The 22,035-nt window shown below is 32.9% G+C and overlaps 2 protein-coding genes across 3 annotated transcripts in view; one reads left to right on the top strand and one right to left on the bottom strand.

Annotated features, from left to right (window-relative positions):
- LRRN3 (leucine rich repeat neuronal 3) overlaps positions 1–20,876 on the top strand; it is a 36,057-nt gene extending 15,181 nt beyond the window's left edge. The window contains exons 1-2 of one of the 2 annotated variants that reach the window (XM_077783457.1): positions 10,695–10,974; positions 12,946–20,876. In XM_077783457.1, coding sequence (XP_077639583.1) covers positions 13,194–15,416 — 2,223 coding nt within the window. In that variant the 5' untranslated portion in view covers positions 10,695–10,974; positions 12,946–13,193 and the 3' untranslated portion in view covers positions 15,417–20,876. Of the gene's footprint in view, positions 1–10,694; positions 10,975–12,945 lie in introns of those variants that run through there. The other variant, XM_021545263.3, reaches the window with a different exon arrangement.
- The window catches only part of IMMP2L (inner mitochondrial membrane peptidase subunit 2), a 409,354-nt gene that overhangs the window by 228,485 nt on the left and 158,834 nt on the right, over positions 1–22,035 (bottom strand). The window lies entirely within an intron of this gene.

Below are 22,035 nucleotides of genomic sequence, written 5' to 3'. Positions count from 1 at the left end.
ACCAAACTAATGAAGGCTAATCATTTCAAACCTTAATAACAGCTTGAAAAATATGTTATTTCACAATTAAGCAAATGAACCAGAAAGATTTTTTTTCACTAGAATGTGCTGATTTATCATTCCATTGGATTTCAAGGATCACATTCGTGCATAATCTACTACTTTATTTATAGAATAAAACAAAATAAATCAAAACGAACCTTCCCATTCATAAAAAATAGTTTGTTGTTTCTTTTACATTCTATTACAAATTCAGTGGAGAGAAATGTAGCTGCCTTCCCCTTAACAGTTCTAGAAATTGAGTTTATATATAGGGAAGTATTCGGGGACATTAATAGCAGCATTTCTGCTTCAACAGAATAGAATTCTTACTTCTCTGACAGAGGGGAAGTCTAATAGCAATTCCTGAAAGAATTAAAACCCTGAAAATAGCTTGGAAAACCAGAAAGACCAGAAAGAAAAAAAATGAAGCTTATCAAGACTTCTTCATTTTACCATTTCTTTAGTTATTAGTTTGGTAGCTACCCAGCATTAAAATGAGATTATTCAGCCTAAGAAAAAAATAACTATGAATGTTTATCAATAATGCATAGCTAATAGTTAGCCTTTTGATTCACAAACATTGAGCACTAGCTACAACCAAAACATCCTTGGTACCATCTTATTTATTAGGTTACCATCCTGGACGTTCATGATGAGGAAAAGGATATCTAATCCTTCTGGAGAAACATTCAGATGTTTTGCTAACTGTCAACAAAACAAAAATTTACTTCAAAGCATGAGTTCCCTTGATAAAAAAGGGTTTGGCAATAGATCAAGCTTCTAAGAGCATGTTTAAATTTCTGGACTGGTGCAGATCCCTACATGGCAATGTCCAAAGGAATACCAAGCCTTGCCTTATCTTTGTCAACATGTAATTGTAGACTTCCATTTTTATTTCTTTCAAGCTAATTTTAGGGGTTTGTTACTAAGAATCTATGTCTCCACCTGCAGTGGAAATGCCATCATTCATTAAAACAGTGAAAATCGGTTTTCTGTGTCCAGATGACTATAAACTACAAGGACATTAAAAAAGACTGAGACATTCTGACTTTGGAGAGAACACATCTCAATAAATCTTCAGTATTTTATAAGATAAGCTTCTATTAATACCAACAAATGTTAAAAACGCTTTTAAAATTGACCCTTGAAAAATAAGTATTTGTAGAAAAAAGGCAACAAAACAGCAAAATTCTTTGTAACCCATCAATTTACATTCAATTCTAATTTTTAATACTGACCTGAGAATTGTAATGAAACTAAATCCCAATTTTCAGGCCAACCATTTTTATGGCACTTAGGGTATTTTCTTTACTGCTTGAAATGCAAGTCTTAAAAGCCTGCTCCTGAAGGACTGCCAAACAAAGCTATTCCACCTCATAACGACTCGACTTTCTACTCATTACTTCTATAAATTTCAAATGCTATTTCATCTTCCCTGGATGTTGCTCACATTATTGCTGATGAATACCAAGAGACAGAAAAAATCATTCTTCACCTTCAAGGGAATGTTTTCAGGACTTTTCAAGTTCTCAGCCAATCAGATGTGATGCTTTGCCTATTCATTTAATCACAGAATAATCTCAACCTTTAACCAACTGCAGATTACTGGATTACCAGAGATTCAGAACTGAAATTTCAAAAACATATCAGGATCATTCTCCACAACCAGTAGTGGAAAGTGACCCTGATTGGTCAAGGTTTGAAAATACTGGAATTAGAAAAGTCAGTGTTCCACATTCCATTTTCCAAATCTGGAGTTACTTTCAAAATTTGCATTTCCCACACACAACAGGACAGGATGATAAGGACAGTTTAAAGCATACTTAAACAAAACTAAAGTAAGGACCACTATGGATTTTGATCTTCAAATCCTTTCCATGTTTTAATTTCTTTGTATGAGGAATGGTAAAGCAACTTGAGGTGACATTTCCTAGCTCATTAACAGAGGACACAAAGTCATTTTCAAGGAGACAGACAGGTGGTTTATAACTTCCATCATTATAATATCAAACAAGGTGACAACTATTGCCTGAAGGAAGGATAATTAAACTACAAGACAACTTAATCTATATTTAGTTCACATGTACAAGCACTGGCAGAACAAAGCCACACACCAAAGCTGAATTATCCTCATTTACCTGTTTATATTATGATTAACCATATTAACCCTCAATTCCCTTTTATTGCTTGTGCACTGCATCAGCTAACTCCATCAAGTGAATAATTTTCAAAGTATCTGCACTACCCGTTATGCACTGCTGCAACACAGAAGACATATTAATATTTTTAGAGAAACACCTTTGATCTAAATCTCTTTTATTAGATGGTCAATCAAATGCTATAGGGATGCTGTCTGCCTGGTTTTAACATACTAGCTAAGGAAGAACAAGTTAAGTCAATACACCCTTCCAAATACCTGTGTCCACTACTTTAAACTCTTCCAGGGTATATGGTAATTTTTCTTCTCAACTATAGCAACATATATAATTTCAAATAGTGCAGATTTCATGGAGGATTAAAAAAAAAAACTAAGTCATCACCTTCAGCATGCATCTAGAGATTTCCTGTGTATTTTCTATGCTTCTAAACAATTTACCAAGGACACTAAGTACTCTTCCATTATGTTTGCCCAAGATGTTTTCTCTATATATACTCTTAATTATTTTCCATACATGGCAGCATGTATTTTCAATTAGTTCCAGTTAGTTTCCATACATATTCCTAGTTAACTGGGGAGAACCATTTATTAATTCAACAAAGACCACCAGCAATTAATCTTCATATAGCCCCTCATAGTTCACATATTTTTCTAGAATTATAATGTACATACAGGGAGAAAAATTACTCCACATTAATTCAATAAATTATAACTACTCCTTATCTAGCTGTAAATAATTTATCACTGTACTAAATATTTGTATAAAGAACTAACTCTTTCTTCTCTGTTGTCAACAAATCTAAAACTGTTTTACGGAGGAAGCAACCTTCATTCTCTTTCAGAAAATTTATTATCATTTTCCTCATACCAACTGATTCTGCACTAATTCAAATTTATTGTATTGAACCTCAATGATCACCATGCACAGCATTTCATGAGGGTTCTTACCTGTACCAAAAATAAGCTAACATGATTTTTGGCATCCACTGGGTTCATAATTTTTGTTTCACAGGCATTCTGGTGCCAGTAGTCCCCCTATGAGTAAGGAAGTACACCATGTCTTTCTCCTTACTTCTGATAATCACTCTGATGACTTCCAGCTATGAATCAGAAATTACTACTAGACCCTGAAAGCATAACTTGTCATTTTACATTGCTGAAATATCACATTATTGCAAGATCCATCTTTACTCATTCAAGTTGTTTTACTGCTGAAAAAGACAACCATGCCATTATGTGAAAGCATGAAGACTGAAGTCAGGCTTAAAAAAAATGCTTTAGAATAAAGATGCAGGTTGATTTGTCATAACATCATTACAAAATTATGCCCAATCTATCTGTGGAAGGAAAAATTGGAAGGACAATTTGAAATGGTTTATCTATCCCACTTTAATATGTGTGATGAAAAAAGCTGTTCCATAGTCACCACTAATAGTATCTTTTCAGTATCTTAATGCAAACTTGCCTTTTCTTCAGCCTGAAGAGCAATTTTTCCATAGCAAGAGGCATTTCATTGCACAAATATATCTGTGCATCTCCATCATTCTGATCATAATGCGTGAGGCAGTGTTCCTACATGTCTCTGTATAGGCAACTATAGCAGACATGTCTTGGAATCCTAAGTAGGAATCACAAAAAATGCAAGAGAAATAATGCATGTCAAGGAAAATCAAATGCAAAATTTTTTATTACAGTGATTGCAATCTTGTTGATTGGTTTGAATTTTTAAACAATAAATACTGGTCAAAATTCTTTGGAAGATCAGAATGTCAGATTTTGTGCTGATGTCAGATTTGGCATCCAAAATTCAGAAAGGGGATGCAAAGATGATAGATTCTGGAAAGCTAAGAAAGAAATACAAAATCAAGATGTGGCTATATCATGTAAGTTTCATAAGTGAAGTAATCCTGTTCAATGCTAATGAGCCAAATCATCTAACATTAAGAAATTGAGTCAATCTTTCACTTCAGAAAAAATTTTAAAAGAATATTTTAAAATAACAGTAAAACACTAAAATAGTTATACATTGAGAAATAATGGAGTGAGATCAGGGGGTATTGTAGCTACACATGCTGGAAATGTTTAACTGAACTTTCAATTTTGAAAGGAAATCAAAAATACTTGAAAGAGGAGTCAGTTAATGTTCCAGCAACTGTAAGATTATTTTGCTGTAGTGAACACACTGTAGAGGAATATGATACTTAACTATAAGTATTGATGTTTATCTATATTGTATCTATCATCTTTCTCCTGGTCTTATTTAAAAAAAAAAAAAAAAATCTTGAGAAGATTATATCATCATTCTAATGCATGTATTTCTGGGGAAATAAAAAGTGGACCATGGTAAACATATAATGTGGATTAGACCAATCAAATGGGTTGAAAAGGCAAAAAAAACCCCCATAATTTTAGGTGTAAACATAACATTAGTTTTGAGAATCACATGAAAAAAAACCTTAAGATGTAATATTATTAATTACATGCTCAGTTGAGCAAAAACTGTAATTAAAATGAAATTAAAACCCACTATTACAGTTGATAATCAATACAATGCACAGTGGATATTTTTTATTATTATTATTATAAGAACATTTACGTGGATGTCACTATGTCCCAAACAAACCATAAATATACCACTAAACTAAAAGGTGACTTCACTAAATATTTAGAGGCTGCCATTAAAGACCAACAATTTAAAGTAATTTAGGCCGTCCAAGCCTAAATTTCTGTTATTGACAAATTATAAAATACAAATCATAACTCCTGAAGTTATCATGTTTATTATTATGCTAATTTATTACAATGACCTTTTTTTCCACGATAAAAAGAGGGAAAAAAAAGGGGGAAAAAAAGGACAAATCAATTCCCAATGAAAATATCATGTGCTAAGTATAGCCACTACCTGTTTCTGTTTTTATTACAGATATCTGAACACACCTATTTCTATGGTTTAGGCATATTTAATATTTACATTTTAAAAGCTTCAGAGGAAAAACATATGCAGATTTTGCCAGTAGCTTTTCTGGATTTTGGCTAGGCTTTTTTAGTAGTCAAATGTACTACAGACTTGCAGAATCTGTATGGTTGCTTTCTAGAAAATCAAGCCAAAACTGGTCTGAAATCTTTAGTTCTGGCCATCTGCTAGAAGCATCTGGTAGCTGGGTACATGCACCCACATCCAGAACGTGACTGGTCTCTTGCCAACTATGTGCCTAGGTATCTGCCAGTATGTGCTTCTCCACTGCTAACATGACAACTGTCAAAAAGAAGTTGAACATGTAAGAATAAATCTAAATTAAACTAACATATTACTTTCCTAAGTAACAGCCATCATTTTTGTACATAATTGCTTGATAATGAAAATGATAAATAAGTCACACAGTGAAATCTGTCTAAGGTTAAGGACTACAGCAAGGATACCAAGGACATAAGTATTTTGAAGAGTTATTGGTAACATTTTAGTCTGTTTTCTCTGACAACTAGAAAATATATATGTAATACTAGCACTGTGTTACATCTCTATATAACAACCTCAGAATTATACATGCAATATCTGATTCAGGAAGAAGAAATAAAATTAAAAATCAATTCAGGTTCTTTTTAAAGCTTGTTTTTCTTCATCCAAGTACATATAATTATACGTAGTTTAATGGAAAAACATTGAATATATTGCAAGAAGATTTGGAAAGCTACATTACAAATTAGAACATAAATGACAAGTTAAAATACAAATGGTAAATAAATGTGTGTTTTCCATTGAAATTCATTCTCTTGTCATAAAAATATAATTTTCTAAAATCTCTGCTCACTAAAAAAAAATATTTTGTACATTTTATATTAAGAGAAGTAAAAAAATAGGTGGTAACTGCAATTACTGAAATGATTAATTCCTTTGTGAGATCAAAGTAACTTTTCATCACCTTTTGCTGTGACATTTGTGAAAAGGAGAGATGTATTCAATGGCTAGGTAGTGTATGATTACAAGTTAAAAGCACATGAGAGACAGAACAATAGAAGGAAAATCTAAAATTATAGACTATAAAAGTAATGCAGGATCATGACTACAGCTAGAGGAGAATAAACCCAAGGATATTCAGAAATTGCCACAGTGACTTTTTTCTCTTACCCATCTGTATTATCAGTTGTTCCTTTTCTTGCCTTTAATTTTTAAGCTCCATGGAGTAAAGATCAGGATTTTGTTTAGCAGCAAGTGGACACATAAGGTGATGGTCCTGATCCACTGCTTTAGCTCCAATGCACAATGATTCTGCTTACACCATATTAATAATGTCAATAAAAATACTATTTCTATCAAGCTTTTTGATTTTGATTGACAAACATCTTACTGCACATACAGGTACTCGCAAAGTTGTCTGCCATCCCATGGTCAGTGATGGTACTCCCATTTAAAACAGGCTAGTAAACATACTAATATTTTTCTATCCTCCATTTCTTAAAGATGTTTTACTAAACGTTCATTTATATCCATTGAAAAGTTAATCTAGAATAGCATATACAATGAATTAATACATATATAGATATCCCTTTGGATTCCATTTAACCTTTTGCTTTCATCACATCTACTTTGAATACTGTATTTTCTAAGCTGTAAGTTTTAATATATGTGGAGTCCTCTGGATCTTCAATCTATTGCAATGTTTTTCAAAATACTGGAATGTAATTTTTGATTGATACAGGAATGAAACTTTAGTAAGATCTTAATGAATTATAGGTGGTGATAATTCCTCTTATATCTGCTGAACTCCATTAAGATACTGTAAACAAGAACAGAAGAATAGTAAGCCAGACTCAATTAGTGATAGATAAAGGTTGAATCTCATGTTAATGTAGCTGATGATAATGTTTTTCTGACTATATCTGTATCTGTAGATTAAAGAAAACTCAAATCACTAAATGCCCATTGATATAAAAAAAATATTCTTGGTTTATAAAACCTTGTCATTCTTGTAGTGGTCTAAGGTATGAGAACATGTCGTGTTTTACAGGCACAATAAACATTCCAAGATTGTGGCTTTCCCTCAAGCAAATTTATTCCACTTAAGGAGAAAAATTAAAAGGAGTTGTAACAATTTCACAAAATAAATAAAAGCATATGCTGAAATAGTTATTCAGAAGCTCCAGTTGCTTCTAGGGTTGAATATCAGCTTTGCCATTTCTTTTACATCTTGTGTGTAATGTTATTCAGGGCCAGTCTGAAGTTCTAAAAATCAAACATTAGAAAAAAAGTAAAGTGGATTTCCAAATTAGTCAAGGTAAGAGCCCTACCCAAATTTTTCACAAATGTACAGATATTTCAGGTACTCACTTTAGAGTTTTTTTCAAACTAAGACATTTGACACTCTCAGCTGCCCAAGTTGAACACCTCAGAAACACAAAACTTCTAGAAAATTCTCATTTGTCTTTCAATGCGTAGCTATATCTTAGCTATATGTAGAAATATAAAATATTAAGAGCATATTAAAGTGAGCATATTCTTTTCTGTAAAGAGAAACAGAATGAAACACTTTGCTCCAGAGAATGGAATGAAAGAAAGACAAGAAAGACTACATTGGCTAGCAGAAATGCTTTCAATTTTTACAGTGCCTATATAATTTTCAGGAATCCTGTCAGATCAGCTAGTATAGCTTACTTCTATAAATATTATTTCAAGACCAATTCTGTAATGAAAATCTATTATATCTATTATACTTTTTGTGCTTTAATGAAATATGTCAAATATATAAGATGTTGCATCTTTTTATTAATTGTAGTGTAATAAAAAATGCCCCAAGGAAGCTTTTTTGTTTGTTTTGACTATGAAACAAGCAATGAAAAATGCCTCATAAAATTATTAGATATTGCATGTTCAAACTTCAGTCTGTATATTTCCATAACCAACACTTAGAAAACCCAAAAAATCCCTGTGTGCTGTAACTAAAAGCAAGTAAGTTATGGAATGTCTCATGCCCACTTTTTGGTTAGTGACACTTCCATATTTCTGTCCATAGAGCTGCTCAAAGTGGTTATAATGACAAGAACTGAGAAGTGCTCTCTCAGTTGATATGTTTGAAAGGTAGCTTTGTATGAACAGCTGTGTTTTCTAAATGCTTGCCACCTCTAAATTGGTCCTTGTGAAGTGCACTGTTTGCCTTATTGCCAGCAGGGCACATTGCACTGTAACTGCTGCATTTTTAGTTTTTATCACTGTCTCTCTAACTGCTGAAGTGGAAAAGAATGATTGCCAAAATCTGACGTGTTTCTTTTCCTTTCTGCCCACTCTGACTTGGTTCTTAGCTGTCTGTTGCTCCAGTGATGACAAATGTTGCTCAGTTTATTCATTCACTGAATGTCTTTTCCAGCTCAAATAATGGTGATACCCTCTTGTAAATCAAGTCTCCAGCTGTCAATAGCAGTAAATCAAAGAAACCTAATTAAGACATAACAATCATTGTTTACACAAGAAATAATTAGGCTGCAAAAAGTCACACACATAAGGGTACATTTTTTTAAAAGCAAGAGATAATACCTTAAAAGGAAGAGACACACCACATTTAGTAAGACACCAAGTATAGGTGGCAACAGGGATGGACCTCCAGAAAAAAACAGATGATCTGTTCACAAAGATTTAAGCAGTTTTAGTACATAAATTCTCGTGCACAAAACAATAACAAAAATCCTGAAGCACTAATAAGGAATACTAATTTATTAGATATAAAATATTTAGCTTTTTTATTCACAGACATTAGGAAGCAAACCATACTATTTCATCTGGATGAGGAAATACAAGTGCAATCAGTGTACCCACAAATATTTATAAGTGCAGCTGGGTAAAGAATTACATCAAAGACTCCAAAACTATGATGCACAGTTCCTGCTGCTGCACGTGTGGAAACATCTATCCTGCACCTCAGCTTACTGGTGGTAATCTGCTGTGGAACCTTACCTGTACAAGCTTCTCTACTCTGAGAAAGTTCTAAGAATAGTACAAGTTTTAAGAATTGCTTAGAACATCACATCTATAATTTTGAAAGGTCACCAAAATCCACTAAGAGTTAATGCTGACATAGTTGCATTATTTGAAAAAACTTATTTTTTAAAACAAGAAAGAAAATTATTTTTTGGAACTGAAACTGTTATGTATGTTAACCTCAGTTATTCTAAATACTACTAAGGAAACAGAACAAATAACTTTCAGGTTCTCTGTGTCCTTATATTAGTACCTTTAAAACTCAACATTCAAAATACAAAACTTTCACATAAAACTCTAGATGATACAAAGCATTCAGCTTTAAAGCACCAGAACACATAAAAAAACCTCTGAAGATCACTGCTAATAAGAGCATTTACATTCAATTTTATTCAGTATTTACTATTACTAGTACATTAAAAAAGAAAAGGAATCAATACGTTCCAGAAGTTGAAAGTAACATGAAGTTAAATGTTTTTACCCCAATACAAACACTTATGTCTGTGATACCACATTCTTCAAGGAAACTGAACTTCTGATACAGTTTATGCTGCTGAGTGCAATTTACATGAGGTTTATTTTGTTACAGTGAATGACATCTCACTTTTCACTTCAAAATTATTTGAAGATATCTCAAGGTTGTAAATTAGTTACATACACACAGACACACTCACATAATCAATGCAACTGCATTAAGCAGTTATACTGCTTAACTTGATTCTGGGCTTTGATCACTTCAAGTAGGACTGGAAAACTTACATCAGCAAACCATATTTTCTTATATTCTTAGTCAAGAATACAAAGGACCAAATTCAAATTTTGCCACTCATAGCATTATATGTAATTTTTGTTGTTGTAATGTATGTCTTTTTTATGTATTCTGTCATGTGAAGAGTACTACTGTCATAGGATTTCGTTTTAGGTTGTCCTGCCAGAAGTAGGTGATCCTTATGGGTCCCATCCAACTTGACATACTCTATTCTATGATTGCATGATCTCATAAGCCACCATGGATGTCCATTCTACTCCAGAAACATTTTATTCTACACCTTTAATGACAGTTAAAAACAAATAGTTTTTTTATATAAAGAAATACATAGATATGCCACTATTTAAACAAAAAATCTTTCTCAATTGAAACAGTGTATTTTGAAACTGTGGCTGCAGGCTGGAAGTGTCAAAACTATTCTACAATCTGTTATTCAAGCCACTCAACCTCAGTGAATATTTTACACAAGACAGAAGCACTTTAACCAAAGAAATAAGAAAGATTTATGCTAGAACACCATATGAGCTTGAGCTGGTGACTTATTAGCTAAAGCACTCACCAGAAAGAGAAAGGACATCAGATTAAATCATAATGAAGCAGAATTTCAACCTGGATCCCGCTCTTTTTTTTCTGCTGGTTTTGCAGAAAGCCTATCTGATATGTATGACACTGGTGCCCTTACTTTTGGTTTGAGAATCCCATTGAAACTAGAATATAAAATCAGGTGTATAAATGTAAATACAGGAGTATTTAGTACAGGAAAATGTAGTTTATGTACTTTAAATGGTACAGATTCACAGGTGCCTGGGACACACATGAAAACTCCATCTTGGTCCATATTTTACTTTTCACAGTGGCCAATATCAAATTTCCAGGGAAGGACAGAAAATCAGGTCAGATGTATTGTTATGCTTCCCAGAATGCTCTCACAAGTACCTCTACTGAGCAGAAGTCCCAGAGCATCATAGTGGGATCAAAAAACTGAGATAAGACATCTGCAGTAATAGTCTGTTGAATCTCAATTAATTTGAAATTCAGGTAAGATTTTCAATAATCTTTCAATTATTTGAAACATATATTTTGTATTTGTCATGCTAAAAATATATTTTAATATACAATCCAATTGAAAATACAATAGTCAGCACAAAATGTGGTTCATGAGTATGTATCAAGAACAAAAAGTTCTCTGCCACATGGCCATCCTCTTTTCCCCTTACACAGTAAATTACATCTCTATATTTGGCATAGAAGGATTTCTACTAAGATCTTTAGTAAATGTGAAGTACTCCACTTAGGGGTATCACCTTACCTCCTGGTGGCAAAATTAAGAGCAAGTTGCAGTCATTAACTTTTCAACACAAACCTTTATTTTTCTGCAAGCCTCAAGTTCATCTCATTTCTCAGAACAAAGGAACAGATTATATTTTTACTATTTCAGTCAGTATGTCTTAGTATTTTAGCATAAACTGGGCCATGTGCATAAAAACATACTATTGATCCTCAAAACAACAGAATGTTTTCTGTATGTTTATCTCACACGTTGTCTGTTCACACTATTAATAAACTTGTATGTTAAAATATTAAATGTTCTTAAATGCACATAACACAAAGAAGAGCCTCAAAGGCTTGCCAAATGTACTTCAAATTGGCCTGATGCTCATATTACTTTACACAGTCCAACACCTTTCTTCTGCACTGTTATGGAATGAATGGGTGAACACTATGTCAAATCCTCCTGGGCTTGGAAAGGACACATAAATCCAAATTCTTGACACTTAACTTTTGCAATTCTATCTATACCAGCAAAGTTATTTATAATGATAATTAAGCATTGATCTTAAGGTTTGTAAACAATGTCAATGTGAATTTTAGCACTACAGGCAGGGGGGGGAAAGGGCATAAATGTGTATTGCACAACGGTTTTCAGAAACAGTCTGAATGAAGTGTAAAGTCTATATTCTGAAGTAAATTAAGCAGTGAATGTATACTACTTGATATAGGAAAATACAGAAGCTTTTATATTACATGCATTGGAACAAAATGTAAACTCAAAGTTAGATTTGTTTTACTCCACAAAAAAAAAGTACATACCAAAAAACTGGGAAGAGCATTTGATGCCACAAGTGGCATTGATGCCACAAGGTTTCAGTTTTTACTATAATTTGGGACCTGAAGGCAGTCTACAGGTTTCAAATTCTTGCAGAGCTACAGAGCAAAGAAGTAATCACTAGTGTAATTTTTTTTTTCCTTATCACTCTGAAGACACTTTTTCCCTAATATTCCTTGTAATTGAGGTTATTGAAGTCAGAATAAGCAAGAAAGTCAGTGATTAGCTTGAATTTGCCAAGATCAGAAGCTATTTATTATAAGGTACATATTTCCTTTTAAATAATACTTAAAATAAAAAAGTTTTCTTTCAAGAGAGCAGCTACAAAAAAGTATTAAAAATCATAAAAACTGTGGATTTTCAGTTTCATATATTTCTGTATAAATATCTCACAGTCTTGCCTAAGAATGTCATTAGGAATGTGTACTAATCCAACTATTCCATTTCCCTTTCATTTTAGATAAATTACATTCTTTATAGTTACAAACTTCATGTAAAAAAGTTAAATATTCATGCTCTGTAGGATTTTTATCAGTATTTACATTTTCAAAGCCAACAGAAATTAGTCTATTTCTAGAGATAACTGAAAGAGAAAAGAAAATATTTTAAAGGAGGATAAAATATGTAGAAAAATCTCACTGATTTATTTTACCTTATACTCTGTGGATCTTCATCTTTCTGTAGAACAACGCTCCACTGGATGTATGACAAGCTAAAAGTCTAAAGACATATTACTATATTAACTTAATTTATGCTATCTGGATACCACTATAATACTCCAGACACCACAGTCATTTTCCTTTCTTACTTGTAATAATTAACAGCAGAGAGCAAAAGATAGCTAAATTAATTTATAACTTTATAGTTTCTTATACTAATTATTTCCTCTTCTTGTATTTTAGGTCATCTTGTCGTTCCTGCAAACACTAATCAATCATGGGATTTGAAGTTAATACTACTAAATAAATGAATTGTTTAATCTCCTATGACCATCTATACATACTTCATCTTCACAAAGCTCATCAATTTTATATCAGCAAGGACAAAGTGACCTTCATTTCCACAAAATGCTTCTTATTACTAGACAAGCTGGTTACAAATTTATCATTTATCCTCAGGAAGGAAGTCCTTCACAATCGTCATTTGATAAATGCAAGATTGTGCTTTATTAATTGACCAGGTCATACTGAATTCCAAGACTATTATTTTGGAAGGGTCTGTTACTTTCCTGAACATTTGGGCTAAGATGAAGGACCTGCAACTCAAAATTAATTTACTGCTTGGTCTAGTTACCACTGCTCTACTACAAGCCGTAGGACGAAAAGCAGACTGCCCGGAGTCATGTGTATGTGAAATCAGGCCATGGTTCACCCCCAGGTCTGTCTACATGGAAGCTCCAACAGTGGACTGTAATGATTTAGGCCTTCTTCATTTTCCAGCCATGCTGCCTGCTGACACACAAGTTCTACTTCTACAGACTAATAATATTGCAAAAATTGAACACTCAGTAGACTTGCCAGTGAATTTAACTGGTCTAGATTTATCTCAGAACAATTTATCCTCAGTGACCAGTATTAATCTTAGAAAGATACCACAGTTACTGTCAGTGTACCTTGAAGAAAACAAACTTACTGAGCTCCCTGAAGAATGTCTCTCTGGACTAAACAATTTACAAGAACTTTATATTAATCATAATCTGCTTTCTGTGATTGCACCAGGAGCTTTCATAGGCCTCAATAATCTTCTCAGACTTCATCTCAATTCAAATGGTCTTCAAGTGATTAACAGAAAGTGGTTTGAAGCTACTCCTAATCTTGAAATTCTCATGATTGGAGAAAATCCAATAATCAGAATTGAAGACATGAACTTCAAGCCTCTTAGCAATCTGCGCAGCTTAGTTTTAGCAGGTATAAATCTCACTGAAATACCAGATAATGCTTTGGCTGGCCTTGACAACTTAGAAAGCATTTCCTTTTATGACAACAGATTTGTTAGAGTGCCCCATATTGCTCTTCAAAAGGCTACAAATCTTAAATTTCTGGATCTAAATAAGAATCCTATTAACAGAATACGGCGAGGAGATTTTAGCAATATGCTGCATCTAAAAGAGTTAGGAATTAATAACATGCCTGAACTGATTTCTATAGATAGTCTTGCTGTTGATAATTTGCCAGATTTAAGAAAAATAGAAGCAACCAATAACCCCAGATTATCATACATTCACCCCAATGCATTCTACAGACTTCCCAAGCTGGAATCGCTCATGCTCAACAGCAACGCACTGAGTGCGCTGTACCGCAGTACTGTGGAATCCCTGCCTAACCTCAAAGAAGTCAGCATACACAGCAATCCCATTAGGTGTGACTGTGTCATCCGCTGGATTAACATGAATAAAACAAACATTCGGTTCATGGAGCCAGACTCCCTGTTTTGTGTAGACCCTCCTGAATTCCAAGGTCAGAATGTGAGACAAGTACACTTTCGGGAAATGATGGAAATCTGTCTTCCTCTGATAGCTCCTGAAAGTTTCCCATCTACATTGGATTTAAAAGCTGGCAGCCATATCTCTTTGCACTGCAGGGCAACAGCAGAACCAGAACCTGAAATCTATTGGATAACACCATCTGGACACAAACTTTTGCCTAATACTATCTCTGATAAGTACTACATTCATTCTGAAGGAACGTTAGACATAAGTGATGTAACACAAAGAGAAAGTGGCTTATACACATGCATAGCAACAAATTTAGTTGGGGCAGACCTAAAGTCAGTCATGATTAAAGTGGATGGCTCTTTCCCTCAGGAACACAATGGATCTTTAAATATTAAAATAAAAGACATAAAATCTAATTCTGTTTTGGTTTCATGGAAAGCAAGTTCTAAGATTCTGAAGTCCAGTGTTAGATGGACAGCCTTTCTGAAAGCTGAAGACTCCCGGGCTGCACAGAGTGCTCGAATACCATCTGATATAAAGGTATATAATCTTACACATCTAAATCCATCAACTGAATATAAAATTTGTATAGACATTCCCACTATCTATTCTCAGAACAAGAAACAATGTGTCAATGTAACCACAAAAGGACTGGACTTGGAAGTGAAAGGCTATGAAAAGAACAACATAATAGGATTCCTTGCCAGCCTTGGTGCTCTTTTGGGAATCATATCTGTGATATATCTCTACAGCTGCATCTCTCAAGATATGAGCTATGGCACTGGACACAGCTATCTAAGGAATTACCTGAAGAAACAATCCTTTTCCCTCAATGAGCTTTATCCTCCTCTAATCACTCTTTGGGACATGGGCAAGGAAAAAAGCACAGCAATGGAAGTAAAAGCAACTGTAATAGGAGTACCAACAAATATGTCATAAATATGTCAGTATATAACTTACTTCTGAAATAAAAAGCACATGACTGTATTTGTGCTGAATAAAAAGGCAACAAGAAAAAAAATATTTCTTTTAGGAACTAAATGCCTGGATTTTGTTGCTGCCAACAAATGGAATATATATGACAAAGTATGAGAGAAGAATTTAAATTAACTGGCTTCTAAGGGTATTCTAACAACCAAATAAAATTAACTTCATATTCTAGAACTTTCATGGGACTTTTAAGTCTGGAATACAGTGGAAGTAGCCAAGAACATTTTCTGTATTTTTTTTTTAAATTATTATATAAAAGTAGTGGAACTGAGCAATACCTCCTCCTGTGCTGTATTACACAAAATAGCCACGAGTTTTTGCAGTGAACAGATATACTAGGATTGACATATGGTGTAATGAAATGGACAAACTCTGTAGAGTAGACACAGTGAGTATGTGAATTTTTTTTAATGAGAAAATACATTTTTGATTAAAATCAAAATAATTTTTGTCTTGTTGTTTCTAAAGAAAACACCCCACCTTTCTGGGAGTTCTTGTCTGACAATAAACAAACACAATCCAAAGTCTGATAAAATATCTCTTTACATATTCTCCTATGAAAATGCTAATCTGAGCACAAAGGATATTTTTATTGATTTTAGGTTGTATAATGTTCCTAACAGAAGCATAAGTTTAGTGATAGCTTTTTAGCAAATTTTATTTACCCGAAGAACATTATAAAGGCAAAAGGAATGTTGGAGAAGAGGCCACTTAAACCCACTTAAATTAGATTTCAGCATGGATGTTGGTTAATGAATAGTTCTTTGATCTTTTTATTTTATACACTTTTATGTATCTGTGTGAAATACTTCTGTTCTCTTAGCAACATGTGAGCTTGCAGATTTCTATTTCATTATATCTTTATGACATCATTTTATTATTAGATAAAAGTAGTCTCTTCTAGAATACATGGCAATGCTTTCCATGGTAGTACTGTGAACCACCATCCATATAAACATAACATCTTTAATCTCTATACAGAAACATCCCCATGGTATTAGCCATCTTCCATGACCAAAGACATTTTTCTGTCAAAATCCCCACAGAAGTAACAGGTGAGTGGTGGAATTCTTGTGTAGCTGTATATAAAAATGGACAGCTATTTCTTCTACAGATACCCTACATAAGCCTGAAGTCCTTAGGAAATAATAAATGTGCTTTCCAGCTTTAATAGCATAATACATATTAACTTGCATTTTTGCACAAACATGCAAAAAAAAAGTAAAAGATTTTTCAGCAAAGTAGAATCTCCTAAAAATCATAGAAATAACTTAGTTGTGCTGAAGTATGATTTTTCATAATCTCAATTATACGAAGGTTGTTTTTCTCTACACAAGGCATAGGGCTAAAATTTTTAGGTATTTCATTAATTGGTATGTTTACTCCAATGGAGGAAGAAACATAAGGAACTGTATTTCATTTCCTCAGAAACAGGAAAGTATTGTTACACACTTGTGTTTCCATTTATTTCATAGTTTTATCTCAGGAATGTATTAAAATCCTTTAATGCATTAATGCATTAAAAGCAGTACCTACTGGTTATTCAAACCAGAAGAGTAGAAATAGATTAACTTTTCTTTGGCATTTGACAGCAAACCTCATTCTGAAATGTACCACTAATGAAAAAGAGAAGGCAAACATAAGTATTTGAAATATCTGGCTAGATACAATACTGAAAAAAAATTCATTAATTTATATTACTTTTTTATATCAGCTACTAGACTGAAAGATGTTTTATTCATAAAAAGATAAAGCATTTACTTTTTGGTAAAAAATTTGATGCCATTTCAAAAAATAAGCTGCAGTATTTAATCAGCTAACACAGTCAAAAGCTATCTTATATAGGAACATTTCAGTTTTTCAGTTTCTAGTTTAGCTAAAAATGTTGTGAAATCATAACTTTAAAAAGTACCCATAAAATGTAGATAAGAAATTCGAGAAAAATACATGGATTTATATCCTAAAAGGAAATTTCCATTTCCAAAATTCTCCAATAAAACTTATTCTGCTTGTGTAGGCTGAAGTAATGACCTCAAGATAATTTAAAACAGAAATTAGGATTCTTCCCATAATGTTTGCTGGCCACTAAGACATAATGATCAATAATAAATAAAAGATCCTTTTTTATCTGAAGCTAGAAGAGACATTTCTAAAATAGGTTGCTATATGGTACAGAAAATAAGTTCACATACCAGACAATTCTAGAAGAACTGTGATAAAAAAATTGAAAAGCAACTCTGTCAGACATAAGGAAGAAAATAATTCTTATTATTCAACTGAATTCAATGGATCTGTGGCATTGACAAAACAAGAAATTTTACATGGAAGAAAGTATACAGTAAGTATGTAAGTAAGAAAGTATACAGTAAGTAAGTTCATTATTAAAACTTCAGAAGACATTTTGAAAGCAATAGCTAAATGGAATAGAGGAGACAGCCATTGAACACAACCTAAAAGAGTCATAAAGTGGCTGAAAGTTCACCTCATGCTAAAGATTAGAAAAAAAATTGAAAAAATAATAACATGCAGCTTTTGTAGAAGTCAGAAACCAAATTACTAGAAATATATCCAGAGTAAAAAAATTCCTGCTATTGCTTGCTAGGTAGGTAAAAAAAAACCCCTATCTTCTGAAATACAGGCTGACCTTCCAAATCTAGTGTTTTGGTAGGTCAGTTGACTGATGTACCAAATGTGTAATTTAAATAGCTTTTCCTTTCATATCATTAGAAATTATTGGAACCAATTTTCTCAGGAAAAAAATCTATGTATACTCAGGGAAAATGCTGAACAACAACAACAAAAAAAAAAGAGAAATATTATCAAAACAAGGAAAAGATAATCTAAACATTTAGTAAACAAAAAATCAAGACAAAGAATAAAAATTAAGCTAGGTGACAAAATTTGTGAAAATTAAAGGAAAAAACCACCAAACTTCACTTCCACATATGACAGCTATATAAGTTAGATATTTAACAAGAGACTTGCAATTACTCATTTATATGGATTAATTCAATATATTACTGAAACTTGGCAAGCTTTACATGATTGGAATGTTAAAATACACAATCATAACCTGTCTAGTCAGAACTGTGCTTTGAAACTGAGACTTGAGCTATTCACTTCACTTTCAATAAAAATTCTAAAGGAGTTGCATCCTCTTCAATGTTTCCATTATAGGGCAGTGTGAAAAGGAAGTACCAGACTGTAATCTGTCCATGACTAGCTGCAGTTCAGTATTCTGAGACAAGATGTACAAACAACCTTTGTAAATAGCATAAGCATACAGTAAAACTAGTAATGAATAATGAAAACAGACCCTGTGGTATGAAACTGACTATGGTTATGTTATTTTTCTGGCTACATTAAGTAGTGTTTCATTTCTACAGTTGTGGTGATCAAAAAGAGATAGAAGGGTAAGCCAATTGGACATCATGTTTAAAAGACTTGTTGTTTTGAACAATCAAGAAAAACTTTAAATAAATGTGTTGTACATCTACCTACTCAACTACAATATTCTCAGAGAGATATAAAGCTGCAGATATAATGAAGTACCTTCAAAGTAACTGAATATTTTAAGTAATCCTTCCTTCTTTCAGAAAAAAAGCTGAAAACTACATATTAAATTCCTCTTTCAGCTAAAAAAATACTTTTTACAAATGTCTCTCACTTATCTTTCTCTCTCTCAGCTTCAATTATTTTTAGACCCTTTTTCCCAAAGCCCTTTTCTTTGCCTTGATGCAAATTCTCTGTTCCCTTCCATGCTTCCTGTGGGTTATTTGTTTATTTCCTGCTACTATTTTTGCCAGACTGTCACATCATTTTCAACACTTCCCAGTAGGGACACATGTTGTCTGACTTACTAAAAAAATTATCAATTAAACATAATATTTGGAGGCAAAATCTTTGAATAGAGAAGTACAATTCTAAACTACAGACCTGGCATTCTTAGAGAAAAACCTAGTTGCAAATCTGATCAGGTAGAGATTAAGAGTCTCTCAAGGAAAAAAAGAATAAATAATGTAACAACATTCCAATGAAAATAATAATATGGGAGTTAGATAAAGCTGGACGGGCACGCAATTTGGGCAGATGGCCTATTCCTGATCCTAAAATAGCTGATGTCGTTTTAACACTACAGTTTAGATAAGCAGAAAACAAGCCCATCTGCCTTACCCTTACATAGCTATTGTTTGTTATCCATGTTAATGACAATTTCACACTGTGCTCCAAATAGCCATAATGCTTTCATGAATCACAAAAGTACATCAAATTCAGTTCTGGTGTCTTCACCTATACACACTTCTTACAGACCAGACCTAGATTCTATAAAGAAAGCCTTTCAGCATTCATATACTACACTTTACAGGTCAAAGAGTTTAGTGTTTTGTCATTGAACATTTGAGCATTAAGTCAGATTCCATGAGATGGCTGTTGGGAATAACTTTTGAGGGTAGAATCTTGTCATCCATTCTTATTTTTTGTATGAAATTTTACTCTGTGCTGTTAACACAGTAACAGTAACTTCTTTTTGTTTTTGTCTCTAGTGTGAATGTCAGCTAAACTTAAAAATATACAGTTGAATTCTTTATAACACCAGAGAAAGTGAGTTACTTACTGTCTGAAGTCTACTAAAGACAGCTAAAACATAATTTTGACATAATGGTGGAATGATTTCATAGGAAACAGAAACAGATTATTAAAATAATCTATTCCTAAATATCCAACATTTAAATGGAATATAAAGGGGCTACAAATAGAATCAGAATTACCATTTTTAATTAAATACAAAGTGCCCAATAACCATGCCAAATAAAAAAACTCAACCATTTAGAGTTAGTCTCATTATAGTAAAGCAACAAACATCAATACATTAGAAATTATCAGCTGTGTTTTTCTTTATGTATCAGGTAATAAAAGGATTAAGTTAAATTGTTACTATTAATTATAGTATCTTAGATTAATCTTACCTTAACAATTAATAAAAAATGGAAAATTAAATTGTTACATAATTTATTTTATGAGTGCTTTGAAGGTATTAATGATAAATGCATGCCCATTTTTAGCAAACTAAGGCTATACTGAAAATTCGTGTATTATACAACATATTCCAAAATGTGAAATAATGCTTTCTCCTAAAACATGTGCTTGCACAATTTAAACTATCAATACCTAAAATAGATTGCAAATGCACACCACTATCCCAATTCCATTTATTCTACAAGAATGTAAAAGATTTCTTTACTCATGCTAGGATGAACTGCATCCCCAGGACCTCCAGACTTTTCATTTGATGAGTTCACAATAGTAGAGACAAACATCACAACACTTATAAATGTATCATGTCCAAATCAGCCTTTCAGGCTGTTGAAGTCCAATAAAAAATTACATCCTTTTTTACCTTCCAAGAAATTCAATGTCTCTTGTACCCTTCATATTTCATTCTTTCACTCAGCAATCACCTACTGTTTGCTTACACAAAATTACATCAGCAGCAGCCCTCCTTTTTAACTATTTTCTACTTCATTAATACTTCATCTTTTTCCCAGCCTTCTATGAACTAGACTGCTTCCAATATCCTACTTCCTACAGTACTTCTAGAGTATCCTTCTCTATGATATTTGTTGTCATTCTGTAATTATCAATGACATGAAAGAAAAACAAACAAGCAAAACCAAAACAAACAAACAAACAAACAAACAAAAAAAAAAAAAAAAAAAAAAAAAAACCAGCTGAATTGCTCTGTGGACTTGAAGGCACATTTTGAGTGTAGCCAGAGGAAAATTGCAACCCTGGAAACTCTGCAGTCTATTCTCCAACCTACTTCAGCAGTCAGCTGTGCTTTAATAGCATTATGCTAACTAAAGCTCCCTTTCTTCCCCTTGGTCTTAGGAAAGCTGCCTAAAATGGAGGATGTCCACTACAGGCAGAGTAATTGGAAGTTATTTGTAGCTTTTGCCATATCTGGATTATTAAAAAAAGAAAACAGAAAGAGAACAATCCTATTATTCATCTAGCCTTTCAAAAGCATACAACAATTTATAAGTATATACAAATAAACACATCACACCAAAGCACATACACCAAGGATTGAACACCTGTGCAATTAATTAAAGGTTTAGAAGAAAAGAAATAGAAATATATTGTCAAACGGTTGTAAATCTTTTCTCTACCATGCTGAGAGGAAGACAACTCTCCACCAGTATTTCCTCATATAGTGAAAGCATTTAGGTGTGTAATTTCCACTGAATTTAACAGACACTAGTCTCCAACCTGTTCAGGTAGTTTGGACATTACAAAGTATGCCCCTGGATGACCAAAAGCCTGGCCATATGAACCTATCCACCTGACTGAGAGCCATCAAGAATTTTCATCTGCACAGCTCAACTAAAGACAGTTTAAATGCAATATACATCATTCATTTAATTGAAAACATTACATATATTTTTAATTAAGACAAAACGGAAAAAGAACAATATTATTTATTTAAAATGCTTAGAATAGAATATTTTGTGGAGACCATCTGTTTTAGAATTAAATAATTCAATATCCATCAAAGAAATTCTGGAGA

Source organism: Lonchura striata, chromosome 5 (assembly GCF_046129695.1).
Source record: "Lonchura striata isolate bLonStr1 chromosome 5, bLonStr1.mat, whole genome shotgun sequence".
Taxonomy (NCBI): domain Eukaryota; kingdom Metazoa; phylum Chordata; class Aves; order Passeriformes; family Estrildidae; genus Lonchura; species Lonchura striata.
The sequence above is the reverse complement of the archived record's forward strand: the minus strand, read 5'-3'. Positions and strand labels throughout refer to the sequence as shown.